Source organism: Pelobates fuscus, chromosome 3 (assembly GCF_036172605.1).
Source record: "Pelobates fuscus isolate aPelFus1 chromosome 3, aPelFus1.pri, whole genome shotgun sequence".
Lineage (NCBI taxonomy): Eukaryota > Metazoa > Chordata > Amphibia > Anura > Pelobatidae > Pelobates > Pelobates fuscus.
In genome coordinates this window covers 351,973,103-351,995,201 of record NC_086319.1, presented here as the reverse complement: position 1 = coordinate 351,995,201, position 22,099 = coordinate 351,973,103, and the positions used below count along the sequence as shown (strand labels likewise).

Below are 22,099 nucleotides of genomic sequence, written 5' to 3'. Positions count from 1 at the left end.
ATCCTAATGAAACATCAGACTGTCACCTTCAATGTCTCACTAGGCTAGAGCTGAACTGTTCCTATAGTATTCCCTATTTCTCCTCATTTATTCTTGTCCCCCAGTCTTAACTCCTTTGGATTTGTTTAAATAAAAATTCATACTCCTTGAGAAAGTCATATCAATTAAACAATTACCAATGTTTCTCCTTTCACTATTTATCACTACCCCCTCCTCTAAATGTGCCATATAATACTCACACAATTTACAATATTGTAAATGTGTTTTGAAATTAATTTTAACTTTTGATAGGATGCATCCTGCTTTGACATGTAACCCCCTTTGCATTGGAAACACACTGGAGCAGGACTTCAACATCTTCTGTCCCTGTATGTCCAAACCGTTACTTGATAGTATGTCCACCTGTTGTACAACACTGCAGAATATGTTTAAACTTTTCAAATTATAATAACCAGCATCTAGTGGGCCATCTTTAATGGGTTACTTTAGCCAAAAAACAGTGTTTTCACAAGACACTGTTTTTGGATAGAGTATTCCTTGCTGCGCTGGTCCAACACCCCAAGTTTAAAAAATTAATAAATAAAAACAATATTTTAAAAATTCTATAAAGATCTAAAAAAAAAATTAAAAAAAAATTAAAAAAAAATTACCTCCATTCCAGCAGAGGAGGCAAGTTTTCTAGTTTTCAACTATTTATTTTTAAAAAATTATATTTGTACTAAACAGAATGCTACATCACCAACAATAAAACTGTAATGCTTATATAAACACATCAAATCTACTAGATTGATTCCTTTAATAAGGACTCCTTTTCCAATGGGACAACACCGTATCATTAAATATTGTAATAATTTTAATTACTAACCGTTTCCTTTTGCTCAAGGGAATAAACTCATTGTCAAGTCTACCAAGCCTTTATTTTGCCTTGTGCATCTATTCTTTTTCTGTTTTTTGTTTTTTTTGTATCTTTTGCTATAAAGTGGGCTTCACTCAAGGGGACAAGATGAGGAATTGTCATTAACATTTGGTATTGTAAAGGCCAACTATGATTTTTTTTTAAACCGTTAAAGTAAAAAAATAGACTCAAGAATACATTACCTAATTCAAAAATAAAGGCAAGAAATCCTTGACGAGAAGCCCAAGAATGGAATGCAGAAATACTTAAATACCAACACGAACAATGGCGGAACTACCATGGTCGCAGGGGTCGCAGCTGACCTGCTGACCCCTGCAACCGTAAGCCACCGAAAGTGGGGGTGCTGAAAGGAACCCTCTCACAGGGGGCCCAAGAGGTGGCCATTTGGCCACCTTAGGGCACCCCCTAATCGGCTGTTACCCATTGAGGCAGAGTAGGCACCTGCTTACCTGGATGGCAGGTTCTTACTCAGCTGATATATACTGCAAGTGGGTGAGAGGACAGGAGGCAGGTGGCAGTGTGGATGGCGAAGTAGGCTGATCTTGCAGTTCATCTCTCCTATCTCGTGCGCCCTCTGTGATGCTGGGAGCTGGAATATGACGGTATTCCAGCCCCGACATACTAAACAGCGCAGAGAAGTAGAGATGAACTTTCAGATTACAGCACAGCCCCACACTGGACCCCAGGGAGAGGACCCACACCAGCTCTCCAAAAGGTAGAGTGGCTGGCTGGGCCTCAAAAAAATAAATTGTGAGAGTGTGTGAGTGTTTTTGACAGTGTGGATTTGGCTGTGGAGCCTGTATAGCACCATCTGTTGGTTGAAGGGATCCTGAAACAGCTATATGCACTACTTGAACAGCAAGGCTTGTTAACTTATTAGCATATTCAGGTATATTTGCCTATTATGAATTCTTCAGGGAGGAGAGTTAGTTCCTGTTAATTATTGTCTTCCCCACCCCTTTAGAATATGCTGTTATGTTATCATAAGTGCCTGTATGTTTTCTGACATGACTTGGTTATTTGTATTATATTGAGTTTATCACAGCAAGTTTAATGTTATGTGCATATGAGCTAGTGCTGAGATACTATAAAGCAGACCTGGTGGAGGTACTCAGTCAGAGTACGGGAGCTCTGCCACAGTCATGTCTGGTGACTTTTAATACTATGTTTAATTATATCCAATAAATATAACATAAATGCATTTGTACGGTGTGAAAAATTACAATAAATGTAGAATTCCTCTTTATATTTAATATATATTTAAAAGAAAATTGAGCATTACATGAAAACAAGTTACTGATGATTTGCAATGTTTCATTCAGTGGCGTCATTTCTAGAGAAGTAGCAGTTCCAACCTCCAGAGTGCTCAAATACCATAAACAAGTGAAATACTAAATGAGAAAATCTTACAGGAACACAATAGGGTATTAAAGTTAGCAGCTGTTGCCTGTCCCCTGACCTGCCTCCTGTCTGCTGACATCATCAGAAGTGGTGGTCTGATCCAATCACAATGCTTCCCCATAGGATTGGCTGAGACTGTCAAAGAGGCAGATCAGGGGCAGAGCCAGCACAAGTCAAACACAGCCCTGGCCAATCGGCATCTCCTCATAGAGATTAATTGAATCAATGCATCTCTATGAGAAAAGTTCAGTGTCTGCATGCAGAGGGTGGAGATACTGAATGGCAGTACTGCACAGTGTGCAGCACTTCTCCAGGAAGCCCTTCTAATAGCTATCTGAGTAGTGGCCAGTGGAGTTATCAATAGGCTGTAATGTGAACACTGCATTTGCTCTGAAAAGACAGTGTTTACAGCAAAAAGCCTGATGGGAATGATTCTACTTACCAGAACAAATACAATAAGCTGTAGTTGTTCTGGTGACTATAGTGTCCCTTTAATGTGGAAAGAAGATTACAGAACAAAACGAGAATTACTGAACCAAATACTAAACTTTAATTACAAAACTACAGGAGAAATAATCAATCTAAATGAATAGATTATAATTTAGAAACAAAAACTACATGACTGGATGTTCTGAACTGAATATAAACCATAGGAATAGATGGAAATATTGACCTTAGAATGCTTGCATTTGTAAAATTCACAGCATCACCTACAGTGCTAGGTGTGAAATATTGATTAAAAAAAAACTAAGCAAATAGATGTGCAACACTGAATTAAAAACTGGTGAACTTAGTACGTATTGACTTGTTTTCTGAATACTGTAAATACGAGCAAGTTATTGAATTAAGTTACATATTGAGTAAAGTATTGAGTGGTGCTAAGATCACTGGGGATCATATATGACCCCAAGAAAGGGTAGAAGACCTCTCTTCTTTGTTTTGTTTTGCAGATTTTTAATGAGTTGCTGGAAATCATATTATCGACACAATAACTGGTAGGGAAGACTAACTGTTTAAAAAGCTTAAAATAAGGATAGCATGTGCCCAAATTAAACAGCATGATGTCCTTCAAACTCTGGTTCTAAATTTGCTAATGTAGAGAGACAGACATAATGAGATATTCACATATCTTCCACATATTGTAAAACTAAAGTAGTTGCGGCCATCTACCGAGCTGTCAGTGGTGATACAGGTATTTGTCTTTATTGACAGGTGCCTGATATCTTGTCCTCGGTACTAAGTTACAAACAAACTGGTTTATTACTATTCGCTCATATTTTATGGACTAAAGCGCAATAAACATTAAAGGGACACTATAGGCACCATAGCAAGTACAGCTTAATGTAGTTGTTCTGGTCAGTATAGCCTGTCCTTGCAGCCTTGTTGTTGTAAACAGTCATTTTTCAGAAAAAAGGCAATTTTTATATTGCTCCCTAGGGACACCTGCAGTGGCCACTCCTCATAGGGCAATTAGAGGGGCATCCTCGGTCAATGCTGCAAAGTGGAGACGCTGAACTTTCTCCATAGAGATAACCTGATTCCATGCATCTCTATGAGGAGGTGTTTGGCTCCGCCCATCCTTTTTGCTGATCTCTACAGGAAAGCATTGGATTGGCTGACATCATCAATTCTGATGATGTGAGCCAAGGAGGCGGAACTACACTGCACTGGAAATTAGGTAAGTTGTCTTACCTTTTAAGGAGTTTGGGGGGAAAGCCACCTCAATGGTGGTTTTAACACTATAGGGTCAGGAATACTTGTTTGTATTCCCGACCCTATAGTGTTCCTTTAAAGCAGGGATTTGTCATTTAGGGCCCCCATCTACCGCTCAGAGGTGGAGGCCGGGGTGGGAGGACAGTAGGTGCCCCCCCCCATTCTTATTTAGGGCCCCCACCCGTCACCCAGGGGTGGGGGCCAGGGGGGAGGACAGTAGGTCGTCCCCCCCACATTCTTTTTTAGGGCCCCCACCCGCCACGCAGGTGTGGGGGCCGGGGGGAGGAAAGTAGGTTGTCCCCCCACATTCTTGTTTAGGGCCCCCACCCGCCGCGCAGGGGTGGGGGCCTCGGGGAGGACAGTAGGTCCCCCCCATTCTTGTTTTTTAGCGCCCCCACACACTGCGCAGGGGTGGGGGCCAGGGGGGGAGGACAGTAGGTCCCCCCCACATTCTTATTTAGGGCCCCCACCCTGCACAATAGATGCCCTCTCCCCCCACATTTTCATTTAGGGTACAAGGATTTTTCTGTCTAAATAACAGGACGTTTGGGAAAAGTGAAAGGAGGCTTCGCGGGAACAGGGAGGAAAGCTGATTGTGGGAAAATTTCTATGACCACCGGAAACTAAGCACACTTTGCTCCTCCGCTGGTCATAGCTGGTCATGGCGTAGGAAACCTCCAGAATAGAAATAGTCCCTACTTTGTCTTATGTTTTAAAGAAAACTAGAGCAGACAGGAAGAAATGAAGAACAGATCCTGACAGAGGGAGAGAAGAGGAATCGATTGGGGAAAGGTAAGTTCGGCATGACAGTATTATTATTATTTAATATTAAATGGTCAGTCTAGCTCCATGCCAAACTTATCTGACTTTGTTTGACTGCAAAGTTTATGGTACAGAGTGTGTTGTTGTACTGAGAGAGAGATAGAACTAAACTGATCAATAAAAAAAAATCCAGCACAAAATAGTTTTTTAGTTCCGGACAGCCTACGTCAATATTGTCTGTATTTTGTGTGTGTTGTCCAACTTGGACCACAGGATTACTTATAAGGCAGGATAGGCAGTCCAGGGCTCTAGGAGGGGGCCCCAATCAGGACAACCTGAATCAGGCTCTGACATGGACTGAGCTCCCTCTCTTCTCCTCACATAGAGCTGAGCCAGGGTTAATGCAGGTTCGAATGCTGCACACTGCACACAGCCCGCTTCACTACATTGTAAACTTGACTAGGTGGTAAATCATTTCGGTATGAGGAACGGTTCAATAATCCTGTGTAGTTATTATTATAGTTTATAAAGCTCCAACAGATCCCACAGCATTGTACAAAAGGTGAATTAACAGACAAAGATTTGCAACAATTACAGTTGGACACACAGGAACTGAGAGTGTTGAGGTCCTTGCTCAAAATATCTTCCGTTCTAGGTAATGAGTGCAACTGCTCCTGGGAGATAAACTACTTATTGTATAAACCAGGAAAGGGTTTACGGGTTATAAACAGACTCCATAGGCCCCAATGAGAGGTTCCTGATTGGTGAGATTGGAGGGAGGGGGAAATTGTGCCAGTGTTAGTAGCATAAGAAAATGTCAAAGTTAAGTTAGTCTTTTTTATTTATTTGCATATTTTTAATGTATTGCGCCTATTATACATTAGCCATAGCAATTTTTAGGTATACTATTTCATTAAGTATATATTTGCTATATTTATGTATATTGATAGTATAGGTATGTCAGGACCTAAAAAATCAAAAAAAAAAAAGAGAAAAACAAGTGGCTGTGTTCTTCAGCTGATATAGCTCTGAGTATACTGTCTAAAGGACTTCTTAGAATGATTCAATACCAGCCTGCAATGCACTAGAGAGTATACATAGTTAGTGTTATGTTATATACAGACATTATATCAACACTGTGCTAACATTTTTGGGAAGCTATAACCCAAAAATGCCATCTAGTTTCTTAAAATAGCTACACGCCTGGTGTGTGACCATGCATGCCTGCTGTTTATGACAAAATTGTATTTATCAAAAATTGTAATCCAGGCACTCAAGGATCACTTCAGCAGGTTTATTGCACTCTGTTCCAATAAACCTGATGAATTGATCCTTGAGTGAGTGGACTACAATTTGTGTTCAACTATCACAGGCGTGGTACCCAACCCCAGGTCTGGTTGCACAAGGATTTTAATAAGTGTGCGGTATTCCAATCTTTTTTTTGTTTATAAAATTGTATTTATCGGCATCCAACACGGGCTTGTCAAACATTAGCTCCTCAGATGTTGATAGACTACAGCTCCCATAATTCTCTGCCCGTCTATTGCATTCAAAAAATTTGAGGAGGTGTAATTCATTAGCATCTGGAGTGCCAGAGATTGATGACACTGCTCTAATATGATCGTTGCCACAGTATTTCTGAAAAAAAATACATTGAAAATAAAAATGAACATTTTGTAAATGCACATTTTTTTTTTATCATTACATTTTTTATAGAATTCTTGCCATTTGGTGGCAAAGAGTTACAGAAAAGAGAAAGAATGGGGGATCGATTATTGTATGTCACAGATTAACCAATAACATAGCATAAAAAGAAAATCACATAATTGTGAGTGTATCCTTTTATCTATATGCACCATGGAAACTGCCTCATGTGAACACACACACATCAAACTGCATTCAAAACAAGTGGCTATGGAAACCTGAGAAGGTAAACCTCATCTACTATTTCTGTGTGTGTGACGTCATAAAAGAAGCTGTAAAGTCACAAAGGCATGTGAGGATACAAAAGAGTTTAACTCTACCCCAAACATCATAAGAGATTTGGTACATTGTAAGAGACTTGGTACTATTTCATATGCGCATATTAATTGTTAATGCTCACCAAAGAAGGGACAGCAGTCACATTCCAGTAATTCCAGAGAGTGTATAAACTATTTTGTAATAGACTATTTTCCAGTGGGTTCTCATAGTATCTCGAGGAGATATAAGCAAAAGGTTCATCTTTGATGAACACAAAGACCCACAAAAATAGAGCCCCATGCCTCTCACGTATATACTTCTCCAACAACAGGTGAAGCCGATGCTCTGCCCTGGTAGAAAGAAAGTGCCAGCAAAATAACTCTTCTATGCCTTTATTAAATAAGATAAAGTGTGACACTTTACTTTTGGGGTTTCATTAGTGGTAAATCATTGTTTTTCCACATGGAAAAAGTGAAATCTCATTAGGATAGCTCTTCGGACAAAATACAAGAGATACTTAGGCAGGTTGACCCCTTGATTCCTATCATTGAGTAGCATATCTGGAACCGTGTTCTGAATTAAGTAGTTAAAATAATTTTCCGATTACAAGCTGTCCACTGTGACTGACTCAGGAAACCCTATTAATGAGATTTGATTTTGTCTTGTTTGGCCCTCCAGGTCAATACAGGTGGTCCTTGTTTTGCAACCTACCTGTTTTACGACGGCTTGCACTTATGACCAGCTCTCGCACGGGGTGGTAAGTGCAAGACATCGTGGGAATTAGAGAGATTCCCTGATCTGCTGCGTTCGTCTATGTTCGGGGACATTTCCCCGAACATAGACAAACGCAACAGAGCAGGGAATCCCTCTAATCTATGTTCGGGAAAATTTCCCCGAGTATAGATTAGAGGGATTCCCTTCTCTTGTGCGTTCGTCTATGTTCGGGGAAATGCGCACCAGAGCAGGGAATCCCTTAAATCTATGTTCATGGAAATTTGCCCAAACATAGATTAGAGGGATTCCCTGCTCTGGTGCATTCGTCTATGTTCGGGGAAGTTTCCCCGAACATAGACAAGCGCACCCGAGCAGGGAATCCTTTAACTCCTCACTTACCGACCAATTTGTTCTTCGACCAAGTCATAGGAATGGAATCCGGTCGGTAAGTGAGGAGTACCTGTAAACGCTTTTTCAAGTTGTTTTTTCAATGCCTGTACCTTATCTCCCAGATTGTTATGGAGATCACCAAATGTATCAATTTTAATTTAAATATCCTTAGTGCATGCCACAAGGTTAGGATTGTCTTTTTTTTATATCACTTGGTATGTTAAACTTGATGTAATCAGTCACTAATAGCTGTAATCACATGGCCTTTTGTAAACAGAGTTCTAGAACCCAATGACACTCTAATGTTCTGATACTTCCCAACACTGATTTTTACCAGTAATAGAATGGTGAAAATGGGCCTATATCGTATGTCAGGGGTAGCCAACCTTGGACTACATCTCCCACAATGCTCTTACAGACATAATGCTGGCAAAAATAAAGTACGTTTACTTCCCAAACCCAAGTTTTGCCAGGCTTGCATGTTGCCAGTGCTCCTCCCCTCATTACTGATGATCTCAGCAAATTCAATGTTCATGCACAGAGCATCATTGGGTGGGCCTACTGCGCATGTGTGGTGATCGTTGCACTTGGCCAATCAGCATCTAGTCATTATACTAATACATTTCTATAGGGAACATTTGGCATCCTCATGCAGAATGTCAGAACGCCGAAAGTAAGTCCTGCACAGAATGCATAATCTTAGGAGGAGGAGCTTAGTGGCTATTTGAGGGCAGCCACTAGAGGTCTAATTAGGGACAAATGTAAGCATTGCCTTTCCACAGAAATTACAGTAATTACACTTGTGAGATTGCAACAACAGCTTTTTAGCTGTAGTGGTTCTTGTTCGTGTCCCTATAAGTACCACTATAACATTTTCCATAGTCATATGTTTTCTTATTATGACGTTTGCTTTAAAGGGACACTATAGGCACCAAGACCACTTCATCTCATTGAAGTGATCTGGGTGCATTGTCCCCGTTCCCTTAATCCTGCAATGTAAAACATTGCAGTTTTTGAGAAATTCCAATTTTTATATTGCAGTGTTAAGACTCCCTCTAGTGGCTGTTTCCCAGAGTTCCAAAAGCTGTGAAACTGCAGAAAGTGCCTCCAGGGGCTGTCTGGGAATCAGCCACTAGAGGCACTTTCTGCAGTTTCACGGCTTTTAACTCCATGAAATGACAGCCACTAGACGCACTTTCTGCAGTTTTACGGCTTTTAACTCCATGAAATGACCGCCCCCTAGAGGCACTTTCTGGAGTTTTACGGCTTTTAACTCCATGAAATGGTGTTGGACGCTCTCACACTTTGCATGAGGACATCCAGCGTATTGATAAAGCATTAATTAATTGCTTTTCTATTGAGAAAGCTAATGCCGCACATGTGCATTGATTGCCAGATGACCTTGACATCGGCGGAGGAAGGCCCCAGTCCAGCACTGAAGGACATCAGTGATGGAGTCAGGTAAGTGAATAAAGGGTAGAAAGGCATAGGGGCAGAGTTACACTGTAGTATTAGGAACACGGTTTTATAGAGTTCCTTCTAATATCAAGAACCATTTTCCCCTTAATTGGGGCCAAGCTTCACTTTTTTTCATTCCGATATAAGTGAAGAACTCTGCTCTTGGCAGATGCACAATACCCATTAAAGTGAAAGCCAAAACAAAGTAAACATAGAGTAAGACTAAATGCAGTCCTGGTGTTAGGAATCATATTATTCCTGACTAGTAGAGTTTTTAGTTAAAAACAATGGCATTGCTCTTAGCTCAGTCCTATGATACAAACATACTCCATACAGATATAAAAATATGCATACATCCCTTTTAATTAATGAAGATTTTGATAATCATTAATGTGAGCATCTGATTGCCTAACCTGGCTATTTGATTTGCTGCTGAATGACTGATTTCCTTAAAAAAATGGTGGCTAACGTACCCCCAGTGTCCGGATCCTGATAGTTTGGATCCAGGCCTCTCTCCAGCAGTCTAGACACCTTCTCGCTATTTTGAAGTTGAACGTAATCCATGAACTTCTTTAGATTCCCCTGCAAGAGGATGGCAAGAAGAAAAAAATGTAAATAAATAAGGAAAGCGACATGAAAATATGTGTCCATCCCTTCGGAATCAAAATTCTTGAAATAGATTTGTTCAGTACTTTCAATTACACAACGGAGCATCAATTCGTAAAACAACACTTTTAAAAACATCTCAGAATCTTCAAGGTTATTTTGCATAGCAAATCATCGCTCCAAACACTAGTTGACACTTTTCAGCTGGAGGACTGACTATACAGCATTATTTGTCCCTGGGCACACTCCTCATCTAATAAAGATTATTATTATCCAGCATGTATCACATGTGACTATGAGACCTGTTCCTGTACTCATCGCTTATGCCACAAGTACTTTAACCCACACTCATTTCCTCTTGGCTCTGACTATGGAAGCATGTCCAAAGATCTCCAGCACAGAAAACTGTGCTGCTCATAGATCCCAGGTCTGAAAAAACTTATAATGTATTTAGCCCTGTTGATTATAATTATTTATTTATAGCAGGCTTCCCCAAACTCCGCCCCATCAGATGTTGCTGAACTGCAACTCCCATGATTCTCAGCCTATCTATTTAATTCAGAGAATCATGGGAGTTGTAGTTCAGCAACATCTGGAGGGCCGGAGTTTGGGGAAGCCTGATTTATAGGGCTATAATATTACACAGCAGTGTTTTTTTTTACATTTCTGTTCTTCTGTGATAGCTTACCTCCTACATTAATACTCTGTGTCTATATGTATGGTGGCAATATATGCAGAATAGTCTAATACATATTAAAGTGTGATTGCATAGAGTGGATTCATTTTGTAATAATGTATTTGTTTTTACCTCCTGCTGCCGTTTGCTACACTGTACTTTCCCATTGTGTTTTAGCATTGAGGCATATCTATTACATTGAGCAGTGACACCCGCCAGTCAAGTCATTCACTAACTAGATAGATGTTGCATTCTCCGTAAGACCTGAATGCACTCCTCTGTAACCTTGCCCACGGCTCAATGAACACATTTGCTACAAAGTCAACCAACAGAAACTCATTCCATACACAGGTTTCTTACTTGTGGGATTTTTAGTTCCCCGACACAATCATTCAGTTCATAAGTTCATTCAAACACAATTCTTTCTTTTTTTTTTTTTGTAAAACATTAAATGTGTATTTTTTTTTATTGTGACTGTAACTGTAAACATCTAACTGTTTACATATCATGTTACTTTTGATCAGAACAATCGCTTTAAACAAAATACAAATATTACATTTGTTGCAAAAAAAAAACAAAAAAAAACTAGAAATTGAATGTAACTCTATTTACATTTGGCAATTGATATAGCAGTCACGTGCTTGGTTCTAGGTCATTGCTTTAAAATTACAGACTGTCGGAAGCAGAAGTTTCATTTGGCTTTGTACATTGGATGCCAATAATTGCCTTTGTCGCTAAGGACACTTCTACAATAAATATTCCCTATTGTTGTGATAACCTTTCGTAGAACAATCCACACACTCCGTTTTATGTTTAGTGCCCATACTGGAATCGCCTGCCCCTTCTTCACTGTCATACAGTGGGCGCAATTTATTAATTCTTTAGAACACTCAATAAATCTCCTCTAATCTATTAGTTGATATTAACTGATTATTGTGGATCTCAAAGTCATTCAATAGGGAGATGTAAGTGTTCTGTTTTAAAAAGGTTGGACAATCACCATGGAAACCAGTAGGATCTGAAAGCATATTCCATTGGTGACATCTACTCTTTCGCAGTTCTTGTACACATATACATTCCTCTTTTGAGCACAGTCAACATCAGCCACATGTTGTGTTTTTAACAGTGCAAAATGTCTTTAATACAGTACAATATCTTTAATACAGATGATTTATCAAACTATCATGAAGAGAAAAATGGAGACATGTTAAACATAGAGCGATTTCCATGGACATGTAACATCACCATACTTGTTCGTCTTGGTAAATGTTTTTTTTTATCACATTATAAAGAATGATGATGAGTATAACATATAAAAATTGACTTTTGTAAAATAAGCAAACACAAGAAAGATGAAACAAGAAAGGTAAAAATCGGGCTTACTCATTTGCAGATACAAATCATTGGATAATAAAACTGCCTTATGAGTAATACTGGCACATTGTACTGCTTCCAGCCTCTTATTGTGGCACAGATTCACAAATGGGGAATCCTAAGTGTAAGGGCTTAGGCTTATTGTTAATAAAGGGACACTCTAAGCACCATACAACCTGCTGTAGTGGTAATGGTGCCAGATTTGCCCTGGCCAATGTATGTAGGTAGTGGGAACTGGAGGTATTAAGCATACCATCACCTACCCATAAACCCCCCAATAAGGACATACACCAATGTTGGATGAAACAGGCCACTTCATTTATTAACATATAAATACGGCATAGCACATCCAAGTTTATTATGAACTCCGTAAATATAACAAAGAGATTAATAAATTAACACATGACAAACACACAGTGTCATACAGTATATAACCTGATTAAATGTTAATTAAACCTTCCTTGCCAATCTAATTGACCAACTGCATATACTTACAACCACCCAACGACTCTCACCTCCCCCCTTGACCCCAAAAATTCCCTTTTAGCCTTTTAAGGCTCACCCCCAGGCGGCTTTTAGCTCAGTGGCAACTTCACAGTTTACCATAAGAGACAGGGTAGGTTGTGACCCGAACCATTATCCACACTATCACTCTTCCAGTCAAACCATCTTCCAACATGATTGGCAAGAACACGACTCCGTCTGCCTTGATGAAAAGCAAACCAGGACACAGCAAAAATGGCTGGTGGGAGAGAAACCTTTGCTGGTCCAGACACTAAGTGGCACTAAGGTAAGCTAATTAGTCCGCACCCATTCGAACCACACACATATTAGCCAATCACAGATCATCCATACCCACATTCATACATGTGCCGTTGTCTGCAAAGCTGCGCTATCTCCCTTGGGCCTCTCCAATTAAGTAGTCAAACCTTTTTTGACTTCTTAGCTAGGTTCTACAAAGAGCTACTCTCTGACTCCCCTCCAGGAGAGTTGAAAGCTCCTGCTAGGAGCTTCCATGAGCTTTTCTGAGCCAATGTCTCCTGTGCAGCACTAGCTCATTTTTCTGAGAACACTGTGGTTACCACAGGGACAAAGACACCGGCTGAGAGGAGGCTAAAATGGAGGCAGTGATGGTATTATGTGCTCCCTAAGTGGATTTACCTATTTAGGATGCTACCATTATCTATCCCTAAACCTTGGATAAAATGATTAAATCTTCTTTTGCTAATTTTGTGTGGAGGGGAAAAAAACCTAGAATTAAATTAAAAACAATGAGCTGTAATATAGACAAAGGGGGACTAGGTTTCCCAGATATGGAAAAATTCTATGAAGCCGGAATAATCTACCACACTGTGATGCTACAAAGGGAGATATATCAAAAGGAGGCCTGGGGGAGGATAGAATTAGAAGTATGTCAATCCAAAAACTTATCTAATATCATATGGAACAACAAAGCATACCACTATTCGCTTTCATTCGTGTTAAATCAAATTATCCCTACATGGGAAAAAATAAAGAAGAAAGCAGATATTAGTAATAAGATTCTGGGGTTCCAAAATATAGAGAGCCTTGAAATAGACATAAGCAATATCTCTTTAAAAACATGGAGAAAAGTAAAAACTAGGAAGGTAGAAGACTTAATGCAGAATGGTGAATTAAAAACTTTCGAGACATTGACAAGGATATTTCCCCTCCCAGATAGAGAGGTTTTCTCTTATCTAAGAGTTAGGAATTATATGAAGCATAAAAATTTTTTAAACAGCGGAGATACATACAATGCCTTAAAAGGGATATTCTCTCAAAAAGAGTGTAAAAACCTTTTCGCTAAATGTACAAAAGTATGTGATACAATACAAACAGAGAACCGTCCAACGGCAATAAAAAGCTGGGAAAAAACTCTGAAATGCACTATAGAACTAGAAGAATGGTACGATGCTATATCAAAAACAAATAAACATGTACACTGTCTCTCTCTGTTGGAAACTCACTTTAAAGTGATCAATAATTGGTATCTGGTTCCTTCAAAAATATCAAAAATGTTTAATAACAATAATGATCTTTGCTGGAGATGTGGAAAAGAGAAAGGAGATTATCTCCACATCTGGTGGAGGTGTAAAAAAGTAACTACCATATGGTCTATGACAAATTCATTATTAATCAGTTTAAACGGAGTAGGATTAAAAGTCAATCCAGATATGATGTTACTCCATATAAGGTGGCCCGTTCTTAGTAGAATGAACCAAATTTTGACAACACATGCCTTAATAGCAGCAAAGATCATTATTGCTAGGAATTGGAAAAAGACACAAATATTTACAAAGATACAGATTATTCAGCAATTAAAATACCAGATCCAAATGGAAATAGGGATGAATAAAATTAAAAACCAGCATAAAGAACTTGATAAATGGGAAGAGTGGCTCAAAAATTTGGAGAAACTAGAGATAGAACTCTCTTGGCAATAAGTCAGAAAAACGAAAGATAAGAGGACAAACTAATAAAAAGAAGGGCACAAGAAAAAAGAAAGCTGAGAAGAGGAAAAGAGAGAAAGAAAAGGGTAAAGAAAAGGAGAAAGAAAGGTAGCAGTACTGTATGGTGTGAATGAGAGTATGAATGAGGTTAAGATGCTGTTTTTCTTTTGTTTTTGGCAGTTTTTTCCTCTTCGTTCTTTCAATTTCCCCTCGGCTGGTCCCGTCCCCTCTCTAGATAGAAGATCTCTGAATAAATAACGACAAATAATAGGAAAGGAAGAAGAGAGGGAGGCAGGGAGAGGGAGGAGGAGTAAGAGGGGGAGGGGAGGGAGGAAGAGGATAGGAGTAAATAATAAAAGCTCAACCTGGGTTATGTAGTTAACTGCTTGTTTTTATTAAGTAGAGTTGAGCCAGCAAATAGAAGATTTAAAAAAAAAAAAATAAAAAAAAAAATGGAGGCAGTGAATACAGCTCAGTAGATGACAGGAAAGAAACATTAATAAAAAGTTTGATTACTTATATTCGGGTGGCGCAAGAGTTCCCCTGCCACCAAGAGCACTGCAGCATGCTATGATGGTTATTATGCTTGGAATGTTCCTTTAACTCTTCCCTATTATGAACGCAGAACAAAATTCTGAGCTGCAACATTGGACTGCGGAATGGAAGTATGAGGTTAATATTGTTTTCAAACTTTACCTGGCGGTTTATCATACTAGGTCAAGGTTTACTGTGAATTTATACCGCTGATAGTAAAAAGACACGCCGAGGATGTTCGTATTGATATATTGAGTCGCATTGTAAAACACAAAGGCCAATTCGATTAGTGTTGAGAATTGTTTTGATCTTCTAACTAGGATTTTTATGGTCGATAAATGGAAATTTCAACCGCCAAGGTATTTCACCAAGGTCGATTTCAACAAACTCTCCTGTATGCAATGCTTGTGTTTCACGATGGCTTCCCTCGCAGGAATTGGTAACTATCAACTAATTAAGCTATTCAGTTCTGCCTTTCCCTCAACAATTCAAGTGTTTATGCTTTAAATTTCAAGTGTTCTGCTTCAAAATGCTCCACGTAAATCGAATCTCTAGTTCGCTCTTTATGGAAAATGAAGTGTCACTACAGACATTTTGACAAATACAGGACAGAATTCAATTACATTGTACCAATTTATTTCTGTTAATTTAAAATAATTTATTTCACAGGCAGCAGAAGTAAATGTTAAGCCAGAAATTCAGTGCTTACGTTATCTTATCTAACCAAGGCTAAAAGGTAAAATTCCTCCTTTACATTATGTGACCACACTTTCACCACTAGGTGGCAGCAATTATATTAATTATATTATAGATTTAGCAAGAGGTAAGACATGGAATCAATGAACACATACCAGTGGTGAATTATGGGAAAGGCAGATGATTCCAGAACCCAAAAAGTGGCATTATTTTTGCATAATGCATGGTTCCACTATATAACGACAGTTCTGGATCAGGGTTATAATGTCTCTTACAATATGTTGGATCTCACAGCAGTTTAACCCCTTAAGGACCAAACTTCTGGAATAAAATGGAATAATGACGTGTCACACACGTCATGTGTCCTTAAGGGGTTAAGCGGTACAATCATATACATTGTTCTTTTATTTATTCAACAAACAATGCTTTCGTTCACTGGCTTTATTTTTCAACGTACCCACTGATCTTTTACACTCAATAATCAGACTAAGATAAACCATGCAAGTCAATTGTATTACATAACAAAACAATCTAGGGTTAAATACAGAATTCATTATTTGAAAATTACAAGAACTTTCAAATACAGAGACGGTATGTATACTTGGAGTTCGGTCAATTGGAATAATTACATGAAACTATCAAATCCGTCTTTAGAGCATCTGAAGATGATGGAGTCTAGTTCCTTTTATTTATAGAAACATAGAATGTGACGGCAGATAGAACCATTCGGCCCATCTAGTCTGCCCAATTTTCTAAATACTTTCATTAGTCCCTGGCCTTATCTTATAGTTAGGATAGCCTTATGCCTATCCCACGCATGCTTACACTCCTTTACTGTGTTAACCTCTACCACTTCAGCTGGAAGGCTATTCCATGCATCCACTACCCTCTCAGTAAAGTAATACTTCCTGATACTATTTTTAAACCTTTGTCCCTCTAATTTAAGGCTATGTCCTCTTGTTGTGGTAGACTTTCTTCTTTTAAATATAGTATATATATATAGTACATTATATTGCCCTAACATAGAGATCTGAATTATTTCTTACAATATGAAGCTAAGATTGAAATAAAAACCTTGTATTAAGTCTATTAAACATGACATAAATACTCATCTCTATAGGATCTATTTATGTCCCAGGATCAAGTTTATAGTGCAGTACAAGGACTTTTTGTCATTTTAGTTTACACGACTCAAACCGAGTTGGAAATCTTTCAGTCTTAAAGCCAGCATTGCCTTAAAGGGACCCTGTAGATACTGTAACTGCTTCATCTTATTTAAAGGGAAATTGTCAGGCCCGGACTGGCCATCGGGCACACCGGGCAAATGCCCGGTGGGCCGCGGTGACCATGGGCCGAGGCCGGCAGGGGAGGTTACAGGATCTCCCCTGCCGGTCTATGCAGGGCCGGCACTATACGAGCCCACTTGCATAGACCTGCGGCTGGGGAGGGAGAGGACTCGGCGAGCTCTAACTTGCAGATCAGCTGGGTTCCTCTCACGAGATCCGGCGCGTTGCCATGGCAACGACTGGATCTCGCGAGAGTGAACACTCACCCACTGAACCACCAGGGATGAAAGAGTGCCGGAACCCCCCCCTCCCAGGTACCACAATGCCGGTCCCCCCCTCCCAGACTAAAGGTAAGAAGGGAGGGGGTGACATTATAACTGCTTAGTTTTATTTTTATTTTTTACCCCCCAAAAACACACACAATCCCTTCTAATATTCACCCATAGCACTATCACACACATCACTCTCACACATAGCACTCTCACACCCATCATACACAGAACTCTCACACCCATCACACACAGCGCTCTGACACCCCATCACACACAGCACTCTCACACCCCATCACACACAGCACTCTCACACCCATCACACACAGCACTCTCACACCCATCACACACAGCACTCTCACACGCATCACACCCAGCACTCTCACACACATCACACCCAGCACTCTCACACACATCAGTCTCACACATAGCACACTCAGCACTCACACACCCATCACACACAGCACTCTCACACACATCACACATAGCACTCTCACACCCATCATACACAGCACTCTCACACACATCACACACAGCACCCTCACACCCGTCACACACAGTACTCTCACACCCAGCACCCTTACACACATCATACACAGCACCCATCACACACAGCACCCTTACACACATCATACACAGCACCCTCACACACATCATAAACAGCACCCTCACACACAGCACCCACACACACATCACACACAGCCCCCACACATCACACACAGCACCCCTCAAACACAGCATCCATCGCACACACATACTGCACCCTTCACATACACACTACATCCCTCACAGACACCCACTGCACCAAACACACACACACAATACTTCCGAACATATTTATATTTTATAATTTATATATATATATATATATATATATATATATATATATATATATATATACTACAGCACCCCTCACACACATACTGCACTCCTAAACACATTACGTTCCAGACACACACTAGATCCCTTACCCAACTCTGGATCATATATGCACACTAGATCCCTTTATACACTCTGAATCCTTATATACACACACTCACTAGATCTCCTACACATTCTGGGTCCTTCAAACACACACTAGACTCCTGTATACACACACACTGCACCATCTACACACACACACTACATTCCTAAAATGCACACTCTGGATCCCTTATAAACACACTAGATTCATTGTAAACAAACACATACTACACCCCGAAACACACACTCTCTACAACCCCTACAAACACTACATCACCTATACACACACACACACACACTATAGCCTGTATGCACACACTTACTACATCCCCTATACACACATTCTTTATAGCCCCGAGCCATATATGCATTACATTACACCAAAAACACAACACTACTAAAACCGACCTTATTACACAATACCACACCACAATCAGCTCACTCTACACACACGCAATACCACAAGCAGGCTCCAAACACATGCACAATACCCTTTCCTGGCCTTTGTCTCCTGGTATCCATTTATAGAGACACCAGAGACAAGTTGCAAGGAAACACAGTGCAAGCATGTTATTAAATTTGCTTGCACTGTGCAGAACAAATACAGGGCTTTTTTTCTCATGCTAGAGCTCTTTAGCTCTTTATATTTGTATGGAGTGTTCCTTTAATGCTTCTCATAGAGAAGTACAGGGTGGTTGTGGCCACATTCAAAGAAAGGAGAGGGTGGGCAGTCCAACAATAGACTAGACAGAAGTCATCATTAGAGGAACAATATTTAAGTACCATAACCACTACAACTATGTGCAGTCATTGAGCATCCAAAAGTGCCCTGGCACCCTTCCATTATAAGTAGTCAAACCATTTTTTTATGTTCTTACCTAGGGTCTGCCAAGTTACACTCTCTACGTCCGCTATTAATGACAAAGAGCCGAGTTACCTGTAAAAGCTTAGGGCTTAGTTCATCGGCTGAGAGCAATCAGGTGGAAATGAGCTAGTTCACATAGATCATCCAATGATTTAACTCAGATAGATCATCCAATTAATTAGCTCAATAAAGCTAGCTGTCATTAATAAAGGAGGTAGGGAACGGAACCCGCTAAGAAGGCAAACTGTTCCACGACGATTTCACTACATACAATGGAAGCGTGCCAGGGCACTCCTGTCACCTTAACCACTACAGTGAGCTGTATGTTTTATTGTGACTTTTTGTTACCTTCTAATTCAAAAAACAAAAAAACACAAGGGGTGAGTGCCATTAAAAAAACTTCTTTTTTTTTAAAAGAAAAAAAAAAAATATATATATATATATCCTTTAAAATAAATATAGATGCAAGGACATCAGTAGTTGATGGAGATTTAAACACTACACTGCAGTGTGAAACCACTAATAATTACAATTTGTAACAGTAAAGTGCAACACTAGGTCACACCAACGACATCCTCCTTCTGGTTTTAACACAGGATTAAACTGGATCATACTCGAAGCACAGAAAACCTTGCAAGGGGTTATAAAGCTTGAATGTGAAAAACAGCATGGATTAAATACAGGCTTACAGTGCAGAAATCCGACAACATGCAGTTCTGGAAAGTAAAATGCACCGAGGGGAGCCCACAATCCATGGTTTAGTGAATAACCTAACATTACGTGGACTCCCGGCAAATCCACCTGGCTGTGACAAGAGCTGAGATGGAGACGGTTTCCAAATGAGCTATTCTAGCTTCAATTTTACAATTTAGATTTGTTTGCTAAAGTTCAGAGTTTAGTGAATTACCATGCCAAAGAATATATTTTGCACATTTTACAGATGCTATAAAATAAACACAGTATACATTGCCAGAAGCCATTATACACATTTCATGCACATTGCCATAGGCTCTGAACTATATACATTGCTCATCAGGCCTCCAAACCGTCATGATTTCTGAAGGACAGTCCTGATTTTAGGGGCCTATCCGGCCATCCTAGGTTTGTTATCTTTTGGAGACACCAGGAAACTGTCTCTAATGGGAGAGCAACGTTAGGCGTAAGGTCACTAGGACTTTCGCAGAGATCACTGAAACAGTTTGCGTCAGTGGGCAGGCCTGCTATACATTCATGTCAGGCTGATTTTCCAATTTTTCCTTTCCTCCCACTTTGGGCAGCAACAGTGACGTGATTCACATCACTGTTCCTCCTCCGAGTCCTTTTACCATGCCCACGGCTTCTTGATTCATGGGATGCCCATGTTGACGGGTCCTAGAGTCTCTGATATAAATATGCTGCACATTGCCTCTACTCTACACACCTTTACTCCTTCTTTTTGGCACTACCCTGGTCCCCCCTCATAAAACCTTGTCCCCATCGTCTCCTTCCAAAAATCACTTGCACCCTTCCCTCTCATATTACTCTCAACTTGCCTCTCCCACCATGTATAAACCTATGACATTGTGGCTACTGGATTAGATGAACTCTGGCATATGCCCTTTCGTTCTGTAGCACACTAGAGAGCTAGTTATACTTGATATGGAAATCAATCTCCTCCCATGTGGAGAGAGAACCTGCCCCTGGGGAGTCTCCTTAGAGGGAGTTGAGACAAGAATGAGACAGTGCTGACAAGACCTGGAGAGAGGAGGATCTCACACTGACTGAAGGAGGTAACCTTTATTTTTACACACAGTCATTTGTTAGTCAAAATATTTCCTACTCTAAGCCAAGTGCACACAGAGGCCAACATTGGCACACTTAATATAGAAACAGAAACACAGAATGTAACGGCAGATAAGAACCATACGGCCCATCTAGTCTGCCCAATTTTCTAAATACTTTCATTAGTCCCTGGCCTTATCTTATAGTTAGGATAGCCTTATGCATATCCTACGCATGCTTAAACTCCTTTACTGTGTTAACCTCTACCACTTCAACTGGAAGCCTATTCCATGCATCCACTATCCTCTTAGTAAAGTAATACTTCGGGATATTATTTTTAAACCTTTGCCACTCTAATTTAAGACTATATCCTCTTGTTGTGGTAGTTTTTCTTCTTTTAAATATAGTCTCCTCCTTTACTGTGTTGATTCCCTTTATGTATTTAAATGTTTCTATCATATCCCCCCTGTCTCTTCTTTCCTCCAAGCTATGCATGTTAAGATCCTTTAACCTTTCCTGGTAAGTTTTATCCTGCAATCCATGAACCAGTTTAGTAGCCCTTCTCTGAACTCTCTCTAAAGTATCAATATCCTTCTGGAGATACAGTCTCCAGTACTGCGTACAATACTCCAAGTGAGGTCTCACCAGTGTTCTGTACAATGGCATGAGCACTTCTACTGCTTATACCTCTCCCTATACAACCAAGCATTCTGCTAGCATTTCCTGCTGCTCTATTACATTGTCTGTCTACCTTTAAGTCCTCAGAAATTATCACCCCTAAATCCCTTTCCTCAGATGTTGAGGTTAGGCCTCTATCAAATATTCTGTACTCTGCCCTTGGGTTTTTACGTCCAAGATGCATTCTCTTGCACTTATCCACATTAAATGGCTGTTGCCACAACTCTGACCCTTTTTTCTAGTTTACCTAAATAATTTGCCATTTGGCTTATCCCTCCTGGAACATCAATACTGTTACATATCTTAGTATCATCAGCAAAAAGACATACCTTACCACTATAGTTGCCCGACTCCTCCCTACTACCTTTCTTGTGAATCAGCACAACATTCGCTAACTTCCAATCTTCTGGGACTAGTCCTTTTAACAATGATTGGTTAAATCAGGGGTAGTCAACCTTTTAACACCAACTGCCCACTTTTGAATTTTTGTTGATGGTAAAATTTCCTTACCGCCCACCCCAGTGGGTAAAATTTCCTTACTGACCCAGTAACTAATTTTATAGCGCAAGTGCAATTTTAAACATTTTTTTTTTTTTAGAAATTA

The 22,099-nt window shown here is 39.9% G+C and overlaps 1 protein-coding gene across 2 annotated transcripts in view; it reads right to left on the bottom strand.

The window, feature by feature from the left end:
- The window catches only part of SHANK3 (SH3 and multiple ankyrin repeat domains 3), a 334,590-nt gene that overhangs the window by 141,194 nt on the left and 171,297 nt on the right, over window positions 1-22,099 (bottom strand). For both annotated transcript variants that reach the window (XM_063449167.1, XM_063449168.1), the window contains exon 6: window positions 9,790-9,898. In XM_063449167.1, coding sequence (XP_063305237.1) covers window positions 9,790-9,898 — 109 coding nt within the window. The remainder of the gene's footprint in view (window positions 1-9,789; window positions 9,899-22,099) is intronic.